This window comes from Penicillium rubens, assembly GCF_028828025.1.
Source record: "Penicillium rubens strain IBT 27055 chromosome Unknown utg000004l_segment0_segment0, whole genome shotgun sequence".
Classification (NCBI taxonomy): domain Eukaryota; kingdom Fungi; phylum Ascomycota; class Eurotiomycetes; order Eurotiales; family Aspergillaceae; genus Penicillium; species Penicillium rubens.
Window position 1 is genome coordinate 2488248 of NW_026890602.1, and position 19924 is coordinate 2508171.

General features: G+C 51.1%; 7 protein-coding genes across 7 annotated transcripts; 2 read left to right on the top strand and 5 right to left on the bottom strand.

Moving 5' to 3' along the window:
• Positions 1–532: 532 nt before the first annotated feature.
• N7525_010923 (putative oligosaccharyl transferase subunit Dad1) lies at positions 533–1308 on the bottom strand (the record flags this gene model as incomplete). The annotated part of the gene is made up of 3 exons (XM_061215281.1): positions 1019–1308; positions 697–878; positions 533–599 (listed from the first exon to the last, which is right to left on the bottom strand). The coding sequence occupies exons 1-3, from the start codon at positions 1274–1276 to the stop codon at positions 533–535; spliced, it is 507 nt and encodes a 168-aa protein (XP_061067793.1). The 5' UTR covers positions 1277–1308.
• A 446-nt stretch (positions 1309–1754) lies between these two features.
• On the bottom strand, positions 1755–4283 carry N7525_010924 (putative C6 transcription factor; the record flags this gene model as incomplete). The annotated part of the gene is made up of 2 exons (XM_002561093.2): positions 1755–3620; positions 3678–4283. 2 exons carry the CDS (start codon positions 4281–4283, stop codon positions 1755–1757), a joined length of 2472 nt encoding a protein of 823 aa, XP_002561139.2.
• Positions 4284–5250: 967 nt separating this feature from the next.
• N7525_010925 (uncharacterized protein) lies at positions 5251–6903 on the bottom strand (the record flags this gene model as incomplete). The annotated part of the gene is made up of 3 exons (XM_061215282.1): positions 5251–5354; positions 5409–6479; positions 6531–6903. 3 exons carry the CDS (start codon positions 6901–6903, stop codon positions 5251–5253), a joined length of 1548 nt encoding a protein of 515 aa, XP_061067794.1.
• Positions 6904–10129: 3226 nt separating this feature from the next.
• N7525_010926 (glycoside hydrolase family 43 protein) lies at positions 10130–11906 on the bottom strand (the record flags this gene model as incomplete). The annotated part of the gene is made up of 3 exons (XM_061215283.1): positions 10130–10905; positions 10975–11431; positions 11508–11906. The coding sequence occupies 3 exons, from the start codon at positions 11904–11906 to the stop codon at positions 10130–10132; spliced, it is 1632 nt and encodes a 543-aa protein (XP_061067795.1).
• A 553-nt stretch (positions 11907–12459) lies between these two features.
• On the top strand, positions 12460–15130 carry N7525_010927 (beta-glucosidase; the record flags this gene model as incomplete). The annotated part of the gene is made up of 4 exons (XM_002561089.2): positions 12460–12585; positions 12633–12686; positions 12739–13711; positions 13761–15130. 4 exons carry the CDS (start codon positions 12460–12462, stop codon positions 15128–15130), a joined length of 2523 nt encoding a protein of 840 aa, XP_002561135.1.
• Positions 15131–15245: 115 nt separating this feature from the next.
• N7525_010928 (transcription factor domain-containing protein) lies at positions 15246–16763 on the top strand (the record flags this gene model as incomplete). Its single annotated transcript, XM_061215284.1, has 1 exon — positions 15246–16763. One exon carries the CDS (start codon positions 15246–15248, stop codon positions 16761–16763), a length of 1518 nt encoding a protein of 505 aa, XP_061067796.1.
• A 1241-nt stretch (positions 16764–18004) lies between these two features.
• Positions 18005–18878, bottom strand: N7525_010929 (uncharacterized protein; the record flags this gene model as incomplete). Its single annotated transcript, XM_061215285.1, has 2 exons — positions 18005–18399; positions 18440–18878. 2 exons carry the CDS (start codon positions 18876–18878, stop codon positions 18005–18007), a joined length of 834 nt encoding a protein of 277 aa, XP_061067797.1.
• Positions 18879–19924: the final 1046 nt, after the last annotated feature.

Consider the following 19924-nt stretch of genomic DNA (forward strand, 5'->3'; position numbering starts at 1 on the left):
CTCACCCAACTTATGAGCACGGTCTACGGCTTCTTCTGAAGCATCGTTTCCATTTTTTTACCTGGGAGGATGGAGCCCACCGGCACCATCCTCCACCCAACACCTTGAATTGGCTAAAGGATATTCTTGATTATACTGGGATAGCTAATCTCCGAGTATACTCTGCTCCACGCGCAGGCTGTCTCCGAATAGAGCCATATGAATAGCCCGTCATTGTATTTTTCGTTCAGCCCATCTCCAAGTAGTCTGCTCTACACCCAGGCTACCTTCCAAATACAGCCATATAGATAGCATATGCTTTCCCAACAATCGACCTTGTGTGAGTAGAGAGATCAAATATGAACAACATTTTCGCTTCAAAGACCTAGCATACAGGACTAGAACAAGGACCGGCTAAAAAGGTTCCAACGCGGAAGGATATCTAAGAGGCGACATTCCCACCCCATCTGGAGATTGAAACGAACCAACCCCAGACGGAAAGCAGAAAAAGCCAGCGTGGTATTGGACGGAGGCATCTAGCGCCGAGCACAGCTCAGTTGATAAAGTTGACGCAGAAAAAGTGTAGGATCAAGCTTCCGAAGATGTAATCGGCGAAGGCCCTAGAATTACAGATCAGCATATGCATTCGTTGCATTGAGAAAACCATCGTGACGTTGATTATCACCACGAAAGAACAAAACGGGAAAAGAGACTCACCTCTCATGTGAAGTACCCGTCCCCTGTTCTTCACTCTCATCCGCAAAGCGCGCATTCTTCCCCTTGGAGCTCGGCTTCGATCCAGAACCGGTACCGCTGTCACTAGTTTGCATGCGCAGACTTGCCGTAAGGACGAATTGACCAACAGCAGCACTAAAGCCACTGAGGAAGGCATTGAAGGGCTATTATGGGGTGGAGTTGTTAGCTATTGGTCTATAGATTCCCAATCACAGGTCTCACGCCGTATAGACAAGACAAGAGAAAAGAGGCCATGAAAAGTAACGAAGATTTAGCGGCATTGCCAGCCGGAGCTTCGACTTACGTAGTTTCCAGCTAGAACACAGTACACGAACTGCAATCCACCAACAAGAACCAGGAACGCCATGAAGGCATCTAGGAGGAGTGTCCGCTGCGGCGTTGTGGAGGCATACTGCTGCCAGACATGGCCAGCGATCTCAGCAGCTGAGGCATTGGTCTTGAGGGTTGCTGGGCCTGAGGAGAGTTTCGGTGTTGTGGGCGCGGGCGTGGGCGTGGAGGGCGCCGCGGAGGTAGTTGAGGCCGCGTGGCGCTTGGGAGCCATGATTTGGGATTTGGGAGATCGGTGAAGTTTGGGAGTGTGGAATTGGCGGTGAATAGTTTAAGAGAGCACGGATGGAGACTTCGATAGAGGATTGGTGCAAAGACCTTGAGTAGGAGGACAATGGTGGAGCGGAGGTTGATGCCAGCTTGGAGCTTGTTATCACTACGGTCACGTGGTGGAGTAGATCTCGATTTGGAAGTATACAATTAAGTGATAACGAATGTGCTATTTTTTTTTAATGGTTCAATGGCAGACTCATTGACTGATATGTATTGAGAGTATTTTTAAATTAGATTAGCGTTTGCTTTTGGGTATACAATGTTGCCACCACACAGCGTCGCCGATATAATGCATAAGAGAGAAGAGGAGTATAAACACAGTGAGGGGGGAATATCGTCTCAGTAACCAACGCCATAATTCATCGCATCATTAATAGCCAAAGCCTCAGGAGGGAAAGGGAACGCCATCTATAAAGAGGCTAGGCGAACCATTCGGCAACATTAGTTCCGGTGGCTGGCCGGATATTTTCATTTTCAACATCCATCTGGAAATCCCGCATAACTTGATCCCATTCCTCCCAGCTGAGTTGAGAAGGTTGAGAAGCATCGACAAGAGGAGTCTGATTTAAGAATGGGTTTATCATGGTCGTATTGTAGGGCATGCTTGCAGGCAAGCTTGGTGCCGAGATATTATTCTGGGCGGGTGGAGCGTCGAATATATCGTTCGAAGTAGCTAGGATGTCTGTCTCAGGGAACATGCTCCGAAGAGCATCCAACGGTCCATTGCTGAGGTCAATATTGTAGTCTGCATCAGACATACTCGGTGCTGTCGGGCCTGGTGGATTGATCGAGGGCGAATTCGGCATCCCTATTGGCATATGAATGCAGGGAAGAATATTGTTATGACTCATGCTTGGAATTGGCTCCGTTGTCGCGGGTACCGGTCCAAAACTGGATAGCAATTCTTGCTGTTGCTTGGACCGGGTGGCAGCAGCTCTTTTCATCAATGCGGCCAGAGGCCGCCACAGCATGCCTTTCTTATGTGTACCATGCGCGGCCCATTCTGCGTAGATCAAACTGACAGCGTTCCAAGCTCGATCGGTAACAGGGCAAATGGGTCGGACGCATATCTCAGACAGAACGAATGCGACTCCGTGCCATTGCATGTTGGTCCGGAAGAGCCATCCCCATTTCGCGGTCTTGGGATCAGTTTCAAGCAAGTGGCCAAACTCGAGGACCTCGATTGCAGTTAGAAACAAGCTCTCTCGAGTGGCTTGGGAAACATTTCCCCGGTCTTTTCGGATCATTGGGTGATGAACGATCAACCATAATTTAGCAAGGATCAGACGCCCAACTGTGGCGGCGCACCACTGCAGGGGGATTTTCATATCACAGTGCCTGATATACCGTTGTTCACATCGCTCACTGATAATTTGAATCATCCGTCCAGCACGATCTATGGGCGGTAAACTGCTAGGTACACGAAACTGGGCCCCGGGACAAGCGTAGTTTGCTCTCCGCAAAGCACTCGTGATCTCACAGCGGATAAGACAGAATGTAGCATCCGTGCAGCCTTCTCGCTCTTTTGGAGGCTCTTCCATGTCGGGTGACAGGTCCTCGTCATTGATATTTAATGGCAGTAGAGTGTCGTACATCCTCTCATGAATGAGCGGGTCCGTCCCATGGTCTTCAGATGAGCGGACATCCAACAGCGAGATGTGCCACCATAATCGGCGCCGCATCTCCGTTTCGAACGGTTTCAGAGCGAAATTGCTGCCATCCCGGTGTAAACCTAAGCTTTGAGCAAGGCGTAATACGATCGATGTCATAGACCACACAAACTTGCTATCATCTTCTCGTCGCACGCAGACCAAGAATAAGACAGCAGCTTGTAGAAGGACCAGGCTCTGTGTATTCAAGAACCCGGCTTTTGCCAACGCTTGTTCTGTAGCAAACCTGTACCGCTTGACAGCAGTAGTTCGGTCTTCTCCGAACAGGAACCAGCAGTCATCCGGCTTCATGCTGACAATGCTGCAAAGATACATGGAAAATACCAGTGCCTCTGAATTTTTGTCCAGGCCATCTGGGTGCTTTGCTGCCTCGGCAAAGAGTTCTCTGGCAGTCGGTCTGTGTACGATGGTGATCAAAGGGGCCACATTTTCCCGATATGTTTCCCAAAGTACTGAAACTTTGGCCGCCGGGGGATGAAACTCTCGAAGAGACCTTGAAAGCGAGTAGAAACCAAAAAGGAAACCCTCGTGTGAGCCCGACTGAGAAGACTCTGGCGAAGGTGCATCATCCTCCTCTGACGATGAATGATCAAGGATATCTTGCAGCTCCTCGATCTGAAAGACGTTAGTATAAAGTACGCTGAGTAGCAAAAGGAAATGAGGAATATCTACCTCGTCCCCAAGACTAGTCCAGAGCCGATTGCTGACATATCGGCTCCGGCCTTCATCAATGACCAACCGCCCAAATTCATTCTCAAACTTATTGGTAGCAAGTTTCTTCGGATCTGTCTCTTCGAACGGACAGTGACGTCCGCCGCCAGCCTGGTTCTGTGACTCAGACGAAACAGACGTAGACGCCGTCGGTTCGCTCCGACCGGTTGAAGATCCAGTCGTAGAAGGCGGCGCCTTAGTCGAAGTCGGTGCACCTTCCGTATTTCCGCTGCCCCTAAGATGGTCAATAACACCCTCCAAACGACGCAGCCGTGAAAGCAGCTCTGCGTCCGCTGGACGCTTCGATTTCCGCGGTGCACGGCCAGGAGGGGGAAAGATGCAGTTGATGCCGGCTTTGGTACAATTCGAACATGGAGACCTCTTGTTGCAGCGGACTTTCCTGCGGCGGCAAGTCACACAGCTGCGAGAGGTCGAGCTCGGGGGTTCCGCAGCCGCGTGGCGGGGAAACGTGGCTGCCGAGTTCTTAGGTAGTGGGGGTTCATTCGGAGAATTATTGCTGGCAGGAAAGATATTTAGCTCCTCTGGGGAAGCTGAAGGGAACGACATAGTGTTGAGAAAGGAAGTCGGGTCTCGCTTCCCACATTCTTTGGAGTCTCGTGGTTTTAGCAAGAAATGGCTGGCAAAAATACGAACGCATAAACCTAGGTAATGTCTGCCTTCCCGTTTTAGTGCTCACATCTTGCCGCTTTTTGATCACTGAGTAAAACTGAGCACGCCGTTAAGCAGTTCTCTGAGCATCCACGTGATCGTTATATAAGCCTGACACGCCTCCAGGGCTTGGTTCGAGGCGGAGATCCCCGGCAGAATCGGATAAGCATAAGTAGTCTGAGATTCCCTGAGGTTCTAATACTAGCTGAGAGGAATTAATTACGCCGGGAATTGGACCGTGCGTTCAGTCGAGTAAGTTATTTCAACCTATAACTAGTTACTCCGTACCCACCTAGATAGGTAGTCTAGTTATACCCTACCTAACTAGTTAACCTCCGGGTTTAGTCACTAATCGTCTTCCCACCCCGGGGCCTGGGCACCTGGGCAGCCCCACCCGCGTTCCACCCCCGAGAAGGCGGGTGGGGCTGGGAAGACGATTAGTACCTTATCTTAGCCTACTACGGAGTATAGTAGTGACCGATTGTTACAACCTGCCCCTGAACTGGCGAGTTACACACTAGCCAAAAAGACCACGCTCAGATATTCCAGGCTCCGATATATATAGTGCGTGTCATGATAACCTCCTTGTTTAACTACCTCCATCCTCCTTGATTAAGCAGAAACTGAATTGTCTTTCCACGGCCTTCTACTGATACAAACTGAGAGGCGCTAGCTTGCATCTCGTACATGACATGTCACAATAAGTCATCCTGCCCTTCCAGAGAAGGAGATGCAACTGCAAATATAGATATATTAGCTCAATTTGCCGCTATGGACAATATGGGCTTGACGAGGTGCCCTTGTAGACGCGCCGATATAGGGCAAACGAAATACAAAAACCAATTGGGGCACCTTCACTATCCGGCTAGCGTTCCTCCTTGGAACCGACCTGGACCTCAACATGTTCCACATCGTTATTCGTATTCTTCTCCCCAAGAATCGAATCCTTCTTGTCCTGACTTTCGAAGACTGCGACCATGAATTAGTATGCATATAGGCAGAGGTTGAGAGATTGGAACCTACGGAACGCCAATTCCTCCAGGGTTCTGTTGTGCGTCTCGGGGAACATGAAATAGATGAAGACAATCTCAAAGCACAGGAAACAGATAAAGACAATCAGGTACTTCCAGGCAATTGCGTCCAGGGCGATGGGGTTGACGAAAGTAGAGAAGAATCCAGTACTCTTGCCGAAGAGCTGGAACCACGAAACACCTTTGGTACGCACGTAGTACGGGAAGAGCTCAATGAGATAGGTGTAGGTAAGAGCATTGTATCCGAAGGAGTAGGCGAGTTGGTACAAAAAGATTAAGGCGATGACAGCAATGCCAGCGGATTCTTCCCCGGTTATCATCTGTCGAGCCTGCGCGATTGTCCAGGCAGTATACACGCAAAGCAACGAGCTGGCGCAGAGGAGGTACACCTTTCGGCGCGGGAAACGAGTAGCGAAGAGAGCGACGGTGGAAGCTTCGACAAGACACCAAGCCTGGAGACCGACGTTGAGTTGGTTCTGGACCTTGGGGTCGGTGTACCCGATCTGCGTGAGGATCTTCACGAGGTAAGCGCTGATTAAAGTGTTGCCGGAGAACTGAGTGAAGACTCCAAGCATTGCGGAAATCAAGCTGCGGCGTCGCATTCCGGGAGACTGGAAGAGTTCGCCCCACGAACGCTTACGGCTCTCGTTCTCGATCTCCAGGGCGTTTTTGATTTGTGCGAATTCGAGGTGCGCGAGATGCGCATCGTGGGACCCCTCATCGTGGTACTTGATCAGAATCGCCAATGCTTCGTCGCCGCGGTCTTTCGACACCAGCCATCTGGGAGATTCGGGGATGAAGAAGACGAAGACGATTTGACACAACGACGGGGCCATTTGAAGTATACTGGGCAACTTCCAGCTCCAATCACTTTTGATGTTCAGAGTTTCCAGCGTGATAGCGGCGGCGATAAGGGAGCCCAGATAGTAGCATGAATTAAACAGGGAGCCGAGGACCGGGCGTTCTTTAGGGTGGGCGAGTTCACCCACCAGGGCGGATCCAGCAACAACGCAGTAAGGGAAGCCGTGGCCAAGGAAGATGCGAGCAAAGATCCACATGGTCACTGGCGGTAGTTAGCAGAGATACTATCTTGAGCAACCCAATTTATTCTTGCCGTTAACGGAAAAGGCCTGCATTATAGCACCAACCACCATAACCATGGACCCAAACATAATGGACCACCTCCGTCCAACATGATCAGAAAGAATGGTGACAAATGGGAGGGCGCTAATGGATCCGAGGCTGTATGAAGCTGACAATATTCCGAGGGTAGGGCCAGTCGGCTCGTTGAAGTGGTCTTGCCAGTACGAGAGCGACTGGAGGCCGTTCATCATCGAGGCATCGAAACCGCCGGTTGCCTCGATCGCGAGACAGCATGGGATGAGGAAAATGTACAAAGTGCGCAGATTCGGCTTTCGATACCATGGCGTCTTGTCGGCTGCAATGACCGTTTCGATGACGGGGTCTGAGGCACCAGTTTGAACCATCTTGGAGGCTTGCGAGTTGGACTATCAAAGGGCTTTTGCGATGTGCAAGCAGACGGTGTACTCTGCATTCCTCATATGTGGTTGCTCAGTCCGTCATATACGATTCCGGTGACTAGGGCAAACGCCGATCATTTGCCGGCCTTCGAGCTTAATGGGAGCCGGACAGGAACTCGAACAGGCAAAATTCTGGGGCCCCAGAGTTGACTCCAGGCGATAGACAGTCGAATTATCCCCATCTTTCGAACTTGGCAAGGCATTAGTCGTATGACCCGGTCACCAGGCTAATGGGATGCTCTTGTTCTCTTCCGCGGTGAAAATATTGGGGGCGATACTTGGCCACTTTATCCATTTCAACCTAATAGGCGACTGAGTAACTCCCTGTAGTGGGCACTGGGATAAATGCTATTCAGCCATTTGTTTGTCATGCCTCTTTGGCTTTCCATCTTTAGCGTTCCACAAGCCCTGGCAGAAAACTTCCTCGAAGCATGCAACATTTCGCACCTTTGTAATTATCCGGAGGAGGCACCCGTGGACGTATGCAAGGACTATAGTCAAGGGGGTGCACTGCACAGCTTGAGCCAGAAGAGAACAATGTCACTACCTCCAGCTGTCTAAACGAACTTCGATCGCGTGAAGGCTAAATCCCGTATAGGAGTTTCTCCGGGGAGAAACACCCCGGAGAAACTCAATCGAAACTCAATCGCTGGATGTTTAGCCACTCCTGGCTTAAGGTACGAGTACGAAGCGCCCCAACCCGGAACCCCGACTTGGAATGTGGGGAAATGGACCTATGCTTGCTACCGTGCATACTAAGACCTCAACGCCGGGCCCGAAATATAGGTTTGTCACATGTGAAATTGCAGGGGCAAGATCTCAGGAATCGCGTGCATCACGAACACCAACTCGCCCCTCGATGCATGATTCCCCAGGTGTCAGCTGTCGCTGTCAGGAGAGTCCGAGTCAGAGAAGCCTTTCTTTTTCAAAACCAGCGTGTCCAGACGTGTTCGCTTCCAGCGTTATCACTTAGGGCTCGGAGAGACACAGGATTTGTTGGAGCATACGGAGAGCACTCGCGAGGAATGAGACACGGAGGGAAGTACAAGCTTCACAGCAGAGCAAGCGTTATTCCTGGGAAAATTTTACACTCTCTACCCAGCCTCCATAAACCTCGCAGGGTACTTTGCTTTCTTCGGTATTCATGATGTCCCGGACCGCAAGCGCCCAGAAACATGGATATTCTTCTTCTACATCTCATGGCACTCCTCGCTAGAAGAGCAAGAAGCGACGACAGACTGGAGTATTACAACAAGTGAGGCACTTCTCAACACAATTCACAGAGCCCTGGAAAAGCGAATTCAGCTGGCTTCCGGACGACCAAGAAGTCTGGTACGTGAGCCTTACCGACTTCGAACCGCGGAGGGACACCGCTGGGATAGCAGAGACGGACGGGTTACTTTAGCCCGCGACGCGGCGCATGCAATGACCTATCAGCGCGGGCAGGGGTTGGACCATTTGTTGACATGCAGCCTACAGGGTATGCGTTTGTCTCTGTGTGCAGACTGAGCTCTTTGGCTCTTTGGCTCTTTGTATCTTAGTCATACAGCTGGTTTATATACCAGCTTCTTTCCATAGATCCATCATCACCTCACTCACTTCTTCTTCATCTTTCACCTCCTTCGTAGCCTCAACAGGTTATGAGGCCCTTTTTCCTCTATCCCCTTTGCTAGTTTCATCAAGAACTAAGCTTTCATTGGAGAATAACTATCTCCCACGAGAAGCTATATCTCTCACCTTTCCCCAAGAATAGCGAGAGCTATATCTCACCTTTTTACTTCATCGCCGCTGAGCGAGAAGCGATCGGAAAACGCCGCGGTGCGAAGCCGAATCACAAAATCCATCCCAAAAACGTCGCTGTGCGTACCCGGATTACAATTCACCACTGTGTGAACCCGTTACCGCTGTGTGAACCTACCTTTGAGCACCAACCGGAGTCTCTTTCTATAGAGAATTATCTCCATCGTGGTATACAGTGTCTTTAAGAACTGTGTTTACGTCTTCTTTATCTCTTTGTATCAGCTACAATGGCTGACCCCTCTTCCTCCTCTGCTGCCGCTGCGTAGATTTCTTCTTTCTCTGCGGCTGCTAATGCAGCGCACCTTGACAATGATAGCAATGATTGCAAAGCACTGGGAACCACTGTCGTTGCTAATCAATCGGTTGACCTTCCTGAGTTAGGAAGCTTTAACCTCTACAAGCTTACTCCCCCTCTCAAAGAGCGAGCAGATCTCAATATCTAGATCGACTAGGTTGATAAGGTTCTTTAAGGTTACAATCTTCATCACCTGATCAACAAAAACATACCTCGGCCAAAGATACGAGATCCGAACGGCAAGAAATGGCATACACTCTCTCTATAAGTCAGATATTGGCTTTCTAGCAGTATGTATCACACTGTCATACAAGAAATCAATGCGCGCGGAAGTGATCCTTACTACGCCGATGAGCTTTTCGCGGAGATCAAGATTCATATGAAGGGAGTTCGACATAGCGCTGTCAAAGCAGCTATAAACACCTTCCTTGATCTCTCACGAAGTCAATTTTTAACAAGCGAAGAGTATATCGATGCTCTAAAGCTTGCTTACGAAGCTATCTGTGATCTCCATGCAGATATTCCTCCCTACCATGCTTTGCAGATGATGCTTTCTCAGCTAGCGGAAGTGCAGGGATTGAACAGCTTTATCGTCGTCAAAGATAATGAGCTCAATGCTATCGAGAAGCCAGTCCAGACTACCACTATTGCCGATTTCTACCGGTATAGTATCGCTATACTGGACTATATCAAGTCTAGCAAAGCGGATTCTATCTAGGAGATACGGATGTCGACAACAAATATGGCAACGGTACATGATCGGCAGAAGGTACTAAAGTCACCGATTATAACCTAGGTACCAAGGGCATGACCAAAGTGCATTATGACGAATCTAAGATAGTAATACATAACAATTCTCTGCAGAAACGCTTGATGCTTGAGCATTCTTCCCCTCTCTATAAGTCTTGGACGCTTCCCCATAACTAATTAATAGACCTCATAGTAAGACACAATTTAACCTTGATAGGATTGAGTGTATTTTATAGTACGAGGCTGCACACGTCCCATATATATCAGAGAGTTAGTGATAAAAGCCACTACGATTCCCTTCCCCAAAGCCAATTCAACTTGAGATATCTACTCTCTTCCCCTAAACTCAACGTACTTGAAATCTGCCGGAACCAGCACCGCCTCACGATCCCCAAACGAGTACAATCCCAGCATCATTCCCGTAAACGGGGCTCCAACGGGCAGTGGCGCCTCGACGAGGCTCTTGTTACCGACTTCCTGGATCCACTGTACTTCGCCGTCTTGTCCATCTTCACGATCCTCAGCTTCAACTTCCTTGAAACCAAACCGATACCCGTCTCCACATCCAACGCGCAGAATCACGTCGCTCGTAGAGCCAGATAACGGGATATCGATGGGCTCGTGCCCGGGGCCGAGATTACTCGGCGTGAATCGAATAGTCCTCTTCCCATCTTCTGAAGATTGAGAAGCCAGTCGCACTCCAACACTCGCCCACGTAAAATAGTTCAGATAAACGACCGTTCCTGCCTCTGTATTCGCCGAGTTCGGGCTGAACGACAGCCTCGTCTCCCATATACAGAACCTATGCGTCTGCTTCCTCAGGAACAGTGTCGGACAGGCCGGGGTAGAAAGCGTATAGGGGCTACCGTGGAGACGGAGGAGACCTTTCTCGGGGAGGAGGGTGTAGTCCTTTTTGAGCGGGGTGTTCTTGCGGTACCAGCCTAGCTGGAGCTTGGGACTGGTGAAGTCGTCGCTCCAGGCGACTGGGGGTTCGTACTCGTATAGAAGTGAGGAAGTGTTTCGGGAGGTGACTTTCTCGCCGCCGTTAATGATTGGCCACCCGTCTGGAGTCCATTCGAGAGGGACGAGGAATGTTTCTCTTCCTGCGTTCTGTCAGACCCTTTTCCGGTTTGAATAGCTGATGGTATAAGGGATGTATGTGAGAATCATACCAAATACACTCTCCTCCCACCCATTCTCCTTCTTCACAGGCCTGACGCCCAGAAAGACAGCCCACCAGCGTCCCTCTGTATCCTCTACTAGATCCGCATGCCCCGTATTCTGGATCTCATCGATTAACCCGTTTCTCCATAAGGGATTTGATGGCCCGACTTCCCATGATCCGAAGGGACTGGCCTCGGACCGGAATACCCACTCGCAGTGGCCGCTCTCTGTGCCGCCCTCTGCCGTGAAGAGGTAGTAGTACTTTCCGCGCTTGAAGATATGCGAGCCTTCTGACACACCTGAGGGCGAGGAGCGAATCATCTTAGGTATTGACGTCGCTGAGCCCGATGCGAGGTCGACGGTTGAGACGTGAATCGCGAAGTCCTTGAGGGGAGGACCCGGGGTTCGGGGCTGTTTGCGGTATGTACTTGAGAGGTAGACTGTGCCGTCGTCGTCCCAGAAGAGCTATACTCAATTTAGTGTCCGCCGCGGCCTCCCTCAATGTGGGCATTGAGGTAAAAGAGGGATAGGGAGTATATACATCCTGATCAAATCCAACCTGATCGAACCACACCGGATCCGACCACGAGCTCTCGTCCCAGATGTCCGTTGTACTGACATAAAACCCTCGCGGCCACACTCTATCATCGGCCTGGGGGCGATACCGCGTGAAGCTTGCGGCGAGAATATAGTACACTCCGTCATGGTAGCGGATTGTCGTCGCCCAGATTCCACCGCCTGGTTCAGGGGTCTGGATCTGTAACTGGCTCGGTCGAGTGAGTGCATGGCCGATCAAGCTCCATTTGATCAGGTCGGTGCTGTGGTAGATTGGCGCGCCGGGGGTATATTCGAAGGTGGAGGTTACGAGGAAGAAGTCCGCACCGACACGGATTATAGAGGGGTCCGGGTTGAATCCGGGGATTATGGGGTTGTTGTACATCTTTTGTCTTCTCCCTTTTATGAGGTTTCCAAGGGTCTGATAATGAAGATGCGATGAACAGAGAGTGCGGGAACGAAAGCTTCATAGATTCATATATTTCATGCTGACACTGGTGATTGGAAGAATTTGGGTAAATTGGGGTAGTTGAGGGGTCTTTCAATATAGCCTTAAAACGTACTTAGCCTGAATTGTCGAGGATTTACGGATTCGTTTCAAGTTTGTACGGGTACGAGTCCTGTTGCACGCTTGCACGAGTTTGGAAGATAACATTTGAAGGATCACTCCTAGTACGTCCCACTGGCAAATTGTACTGCAGGGAATGTGATCCCGACCCAAGGGAGATTGCTCTTAGCAGGCCGGGAGTTTCTCCGTGGAACAATTCGATTGAGTCACCAGAACAGGATCTCAAACCTCAGATTTACACCGCGATTTCTATCAGGATGTAAATAAATATGGCCGTACCCTCCGAATTGCTGGAGTTTCCGGAGTTTCGACTTCACCTCGCTGTACGGCAGCCAATCACACTCGCAAAGCAGGAGATCAATCGATAACCATGGACTCAGAAAGCGTCACAAAGATTATTACCCAGCTGACTTTGGCTGAGAAAGTCACCCTACTCTCTGGCATCGGTGCATGCCAAACAAACTCCAATGACCGGTTGAACATTCCCAGCCTCCATGTATGTATCCCTCTTCCCGATTGAAGGCAGACACCTAACGAGATCAGACGTCCGATGGCCCACACGGACTCCGAGGAGGCGGTGGTCGGTTTTTCAACCCGGTAAGTCTGTCAAACCCCCACAGGCGCGACGACGGTGCTAACAACCAGCAAGCCGCCGGGGTATCAACTCCCCTCCGCAACAGCAATGGGTGCAACATTCGACACCGACCTCCTATATCAGGTCGGAAAGCTACTAGGCGATGAGGGTCGACGTAAGAACGTCCAAGTTGCCTTGGCACCTACTGTCTGCATCCAGCGCTCTCCGCTCGTCGGCCGTGGGTTCGAAGCATTTGGGGAAGATCCGGTTTTAAGCGGGTCGCTGGCTGCCCAGTATGTCAGGGGCCTTCAAGAACGTGGAGTTGCATCATGTATCAAGCATTATGCGGCGCACGACCAGTCGTCCAAGTCGAAGGAGGACGATGTTCATATGACGGAACGGTCGCTGCGAGAGGTGCATCTGTTGCCATTCCAGATTGCGATGCAGGCACGGCCTTGGTCGGTCATGTCGGCGTACCAGAAAATCAACGGACTACATGTTAGCGAGGATCCCTTACTGCTACGCCAGATCCTGCGCAAGGAATGGGGGTTCGATGGACTGGTTATTAGCGACTGGTGGGGGACGTACAGCACATCCGAAGCAATCAATGCCGGATTGGACCTTGAGATGCCAGGGCCATCGATATGGAGAGGTAGGCAGCTTATAGAGGCAGTCGAGTGTCGCAAGGTATCTATGGCTGCTATCGATACTGCTGTTGAGAATCTGCTGAAGCTTATCGACCGCACTAATTCCTCTCGAACTAGGACCAGTGAAGTCGAAGGAGGAGACACCCCGGACAGTCGTGCTCTCACTCGCAAGGTGGCGGCTGACTCCATCGTCCTCTTAAAAAACACGAAGAATGTCCTTCCACTGCCGGCCGTTGGCAAAGCGAGTACGACCTACGGACTAATCGGCGAGCATTTCAAGAACCCAGCCACCGGTGGTGGTGGAAGCTCCGAAACAACTCCGTTCTATGTGAGCCGGCCTTTAGACGCATTTGCAGAGGTCCTGAGTGCTGAGAATATCCGACATGAGTCCGGATGCTACAGTAAGCAAACATGTAAAGTTCTGACAGCGGAGTATCACTAACGTTAAAGCTCGACGCTGGTCACCGTTAATCCACGAGGGCCTTTACCAACCGGACTCAGAGGAGCCAGGCCTGCTTTTGGAGTGGTTTGGCGTGGATCCGTCCATCTTCACCGAAGTCCCATGTCTGTACTCGACAACCACAACGAATACATGCATGTACTTTAGCCAGATTACCTTCCCGAACGTTCCCGATCTACATTATATTCGAGTCAGAACGACCTTCGTTGCAGAAACCACGTGCAAGTATCGGCTCGGACTGGGCGTTTGTGGCAAAGGCAGGCTGTTCATCGATGGTAAAGAGGCAATTGATCTTTGGACGAATCACCCAGAAAAGACGGATGATACCCCCTGCTTCAATAAACTCTCAATGGAACGATTCGCTACACTGGATATCGTTGAGGGTCAGCGCTATGAGTTGCTCATTCTTATGACCAACGAGAAACCAGGTGACAATTTTGGACCACCAGCGGCAGGTGGCGTAAGGCTTGGTGGACAGGTCGTCCGTGATGAAAGCAAGGCCATTGAGGATGCTGTCCAGCTTGCTAGAACCGTCGACGTGCCTATCCTAATCACTGGCCTGAGCACCGACTGCGAATACGAGGCGTCGGATAGGACCAGCCTTCTGCTTCCCGGTCGAGAGAACGAGATGATCCAGAAGGTTAGCGACGCAAATCCCAACACAGTGGTGATCATCCAAGCAGGCATGCCTATTGAGATGCCGTGGATCGACAGTGTCAACACGCTGGTGTATGCGTGGTACGGGGGTCAAGAGACTGGCCACGCGATCACCGATGTTCTGTGGGGAGCGGTCAATCCTTCAGGTCGACTTTCGCTGTCATTCCCCCGGCGCATACAGGACAACCCAGCATTTCTCAATTTTGGAAAGACCGACCGTGAGATCGTGTATGGTGAGGGGGTTTTCGTTGGGTACAGGTACTACGAGAAACTGGAGACCCCGCCGTTGTTTTATTTTGGATATGGGCTGTCTTATTCCCAGTTCAATTACTCAGACCTCAGAGTACCCAGTGAGTATCCGAAGGATGGGCAGATGGGAATCGCACTCGACGTAACAAACGCTGGAGAGCATGATGGAGCTGCGGTGGTGCAAATATATATTTCGGATCTGGAATGCTCAGTGCAGCGACCACGCAAGGAACTCAAGGCATTTCGAAAGGTGTTAGTGAGCAAGGGAGAAACGAGAACGTGTCATATTACACTGGATAAATACGCGCTGTCATTCTGGTCGGAAGAGCACTCGCAGTGGAGGGTAGAAGCTGGCGAGTTCGAAGTCATCGTCGCCACCAGCGCAGATCCAGAGGACGAGGTCTCGCGGGCCAAGTTCCGCCTGTTAAAGACATTCATGTGGTCGGGAGTCTAGATATCCCGAGTAGAGCTAGTCCAGTTGCGGTTAGATAGATATACAGCCCCGCATTTTCTCCGCGGCGATTCATTCCTTGTCCTCCAAGATTTGTCCCCCCGCATACACAGACCACATGGCCTCGCGTTCATCAGTCTCCAGCAAGGCATGCGATAGCTGCCGCGAGCGAAAGGTCAAGTGTGATTCGCAAGAGCAGTGCGCCAACTGCCGCATCTCCAACATCGACTGTTTGTATACGAGAATCGCCAAAAAGCGCGGTCCTCGCCGATCGAGGCCAGTAAGCGTGGAAACGTCTTTGCTGCACGGCGCCTCGATCGCATCTCCTGTACCTGCAACGGCTTCGCTGCACATTGGAACATCTACTCAGGTACACAATACTGCTCAGCAGTCGACTGCAGCATGGCAGACCCCGAGCCCAGCTGCGTGGTCGACTGCGCCAACAGACCCCGACTCGCTCAGATCAGCCCAGGCAATTTCAGATACTCTCGTCAACTCGCTCGCAACAGTGCAGCCGGCAATATGTCCAATTGATATAGCCAGCGACTGCATTGACCTATACATGCAATACGCCTTTCCCACCGCGCCGCTTGTGCATGAAGTTCGGCTACGGAGTGACGCCCTATACTTCTTCGCGTCAACCCATCCAGCTGCAGTCTTTGAAACCGCCAGTGGCAATCAGGGGATCCTACTCGTCCGCGGCTTCACCCTCCTCACTTCCTTGTGTGCGTCAGTATCGTCCATGATGCCCGCCCCCCGCCTTGCGTATGGCAACATGATTGATCGCCTCTTCCTCAAGGCATCGAGAGACATGCTCAAGATTTACGAGGACTTTGATCTTGAATTTCCAGACGCCACCTCAATCGCCATTCGAAGTTTGCAGTCTTCCGCCCTGCAGCATATCACTGGTCGAAAGGGAGCAGCTTTTCATGTTTTCGGACAAGCTACCCTTCTCGCCCAGTCGATGCATCTCTACAACGAGCAAGCCATCGCTCGGGATGACCCTGTTGAGTCTAAGCTTCTTCGTCTGAATTTCTGGGCTTCGTATTCATCTGACAAAGCCGGGCAGGTGCTGGGGACGCGTTCCACTGTTCTGCACGAGCTTCTGCTTCCAGAGAAAATTTCCACTTCCCCATATGGAGAACAGTTTACCCCACTGTTAGAAACAACCAATCCGAGGTACGGTAAGCAATTTGAAGTAAACCTCCTGATAGGATTCCACCTGATGCCGCGCCTGTGGTCAGCGACCGCCCGGCTGCTCCTCAGCTTCAAGACTTCTGAGCCAATAGCCCGAGTCGCAGACCGGTATCTTGAATTCGTTGGAATAATTGATGACCTGCCCAGCTGGCTACAGGTGTCGAACCTCATGCCAGCACCTGGAGATACTGACGCAAATACGTTTCAGAAAACCTGCTTTTGGGTTCAGCGCTGTACTCTCATGATGTCGTTTAACTGCCTGAGACTTGTTATCTTGCAGAGCTGTATCGAACACAACGCCTGTGAGGTGATGGGGTTAACTGATCAGCCTCTCGCAGGGGCCATGAAGAAGATGGAGATTATACAGGAGTTTTTACAGACAGCTGATGATATTCCGCTTGTTTACCACCAAATTAAAGGAGAACCTAGCGTGAGTTAGCTGGTATTTGACTTGTTAGGCCACAGTATGCTGACGTATTTCCAGGTAGAACGCATTCGGCATGTTGGCACAATTCTACTGGAGATGATGCAGAATGTCGACAACGAGCTCATCAGAGCTCGGGCCAATATGTTCTTTACACGGCTTTTGGATTTACTTGCAAAGCTAGACTCGAAGGCATCTGCGGAACTTAGTCGATGAGCATTTCGATGGTCACACTGGCTGTTATTGAATAGAGAGCAGCGTTCTATACAGCATGTATATGAGACGAAAAACAATGTATGAAAAACTCTATGAATCTGAATGATAACGTCATATATACTAACGATAGTGTCAAACTACATCTAGCCAAGACATCTAAGCTTCTTATAGTAGGAGCCTAAGTTCTGCGTTGTAAACCCCGAATTAGGGTTAGCGTTACAGTATGGGAAAGGCTGTCAATAGGAACTAACTAGGATTTTCAACGCCAGACAAATCATGTTACCTCGTCCACTCAGGGACAAATACGTGATCAACCCTCATCCCCATAGACGGCCGGGCAAACAAATACCGACAGGCACCTCGCCAGACAAACACAGATAGGCTCCGGTATTAGCGAAGGGTATACCAGCATGAGGCGATATACTGCCTGTCGGCTACTATGAAATAGATCCACGGATGTCTCCGTAGTCCGGGCAGAAGTCTTCATACTTTATCCGAAGAACTATGCCTCTATCCAACGGGCACTTACTGAATGGGGAAACTGTCGATTTATCCGCGGAGAAACTTGCTCTAGGGATACTTCAACCTGGGCTACACTATCCGCACACGGATTATATAGAATAGTCGCGGGCTTTCGGCTAGAGACTCTGAATATAGCCTTACATACGAGTGCGAAAGCCCCGAATTTACCAGGGCCTTTCCCCACAGCTCCGGGGTTTGGAAGGCTGGGACGCCACTTCTGCAAAAATCATTCATTGCATGGACGCCATCAACGAACAATAGCCGATAGCAGCCATGTGCCGACCTTGTGCCTCGTGATGCCTCGGACCAGAAGCCAATATTCTCACCAGCGACCTTATATAAAGGCTGTTCTCTCTTCCATCCCAGTCCTACCTCACCAAGCATCAGACCCCCAACAAAGCCTCGAACCTCAAGAGTCCGGCGACAATGGGCCGTCATTTGTCTTTGGCAGTTGCCACTTTCGGCCTGCTGAGTCCGTGCATGCCCGCAGCGCCTTCTCCGTCCATCAATACGGACATTCAGCCACCACCGCCTGCGCCCGAACCGATTGAAGTTGTTGAACTCCCGCTACCACCAGTTGCTCCTACAGAGGACGAGGGCGCCTGCACTCCGGAGATCAATCCTCGCCGTACTGGTTGCATCGCCATCGACTCACATCTCGCAGGAGGTAGTTTCCTGCCGGATGGAAACCATGTCATTGCAACGGTGAACTTCACTGGTGCACCGGCCGCACCGGATCCCGCCAGTATATACATAGGTATGCAGATGATTGCCGTCAGGACAAATGGGACGACCTTTCCCAACGGGGACCCCTGGAAATGTATCACCTGCGGCCTGCCAGACGAGAATAAATGGGCGAGAGAGGAATTGACCGAGTATCCCCAGACCTTCAAAGATGGCCGTCGAGCCATGGCTGCAAGCAACATTGTCGAGTGTGGTAATGCTGAACTTACAAGCTCTCAATGCACGCCTGACAAGGTCCACATATACCCGATCTGGTGGGAATCCGGTGCCATTCGAGAGCTTCGCATCCATCCGGACAACGTTCATCTTGGATTTAGTTCCTTCACTCAGCAAAACGGCGCACTCGGACAATATGCATACTTTGGAAGACTGGTCTTCAACCCGAACCCCGATGTCGGAGAGCCCTTGCATGCGCGGTACGAGATTGTAAATGTGACCCGGCTCTTTAACCCTGACGCCCCTCAGCCTATCGAGGTGAAGGGCAAGAAATTGGTTATCAACCACGATGCTATCTCCGTTGGCGAGCTGCGTGGATTCTCGGGAACGGGCAAGGAAATAACCTACGTTGGGCACCCGGTAGAGTCTTCGAATATCGATGCCTTTGCCGCTGACCTCACCACGGGGAAAGTACGTCGTCTGACTGAACATCCAGAGTATGTTGACCCCCTGGACATCTCGCCCGACGACCAATGGGCAGTCATCTTAGATACTCGGGGCACAGATCGCCAGATGTGGCTTTCTGGCATGCGTGGAATCCCTCCAGTCACCGATCTGATCACAACAAGTATCACCTCGGCGACGCGAAACAACGGGCGACGCCGATTCTTTGTGCCTTGGCTGATCGACTACCATGGAGACCGCGGCTCATACTTTGGGCAGCAGATTAACGCTGCCGGGGATGGTACCGCGGGCGCAATCAACGACCCCAACTGGAACACTTGGGCCGACCCGCGCTGGTCCCCAGATGGGACTCAGGTTATGTACTACCAGAATCTCGTCCTCCCACCAGCATGTGGTGGACATAACCCTCTTCCGTGTCCAGTTTCAACAGCTCCTGGAGGGCGCGTGAATAGATTGATGCTCGCCAAGCTTGCCAGCCGCAGCCCACTCCCTCCCCAGCCTGTTGCCCAACTCCCTGAATTTATCCCCTGGGGAGTCCCCGTGCAAGCTGGAGACCCTCTTCCTGTTCGTCCAGTGCCCACTCCGGGTACTTATACTCTCGAGGGCAAAGTTTCCGGTTCCGCGCGAGTGGAGATTATCGGGAATGGGACATCAATCGATACGATTGCGGTACGATATCGTGACTTCTCGGATGATGGAGTCAACACACTGGCTGGAACTGAGAACGTCACTGTAACCCGTCAGTCATTTAGCGCGTCTCGCGTGGACTGGTACTCGGACTTGTCTTCCAGGGTTGGGACTAAGAGCTCCAAGCGAACTGGCCCTGGAGGATTTCACCTGCAAATCGACGCGCTGGTGAATATGTTCAACGCGACCGGAACATTGGTGACGACCATTGATGGGGTTGTCTACGAGCCACCGGCCAATGGAACGTGAATCCTGTCAGTATCCTGTTAACAACATGATTCTGCCACGGTCTGGGCATCTCCTGCTCCTTTACATGGTGGAATTATTTAGCTATCCAAACAGCCAATGGCACAATGCAGGTAACCTAGAAACGCATAGGAATTATT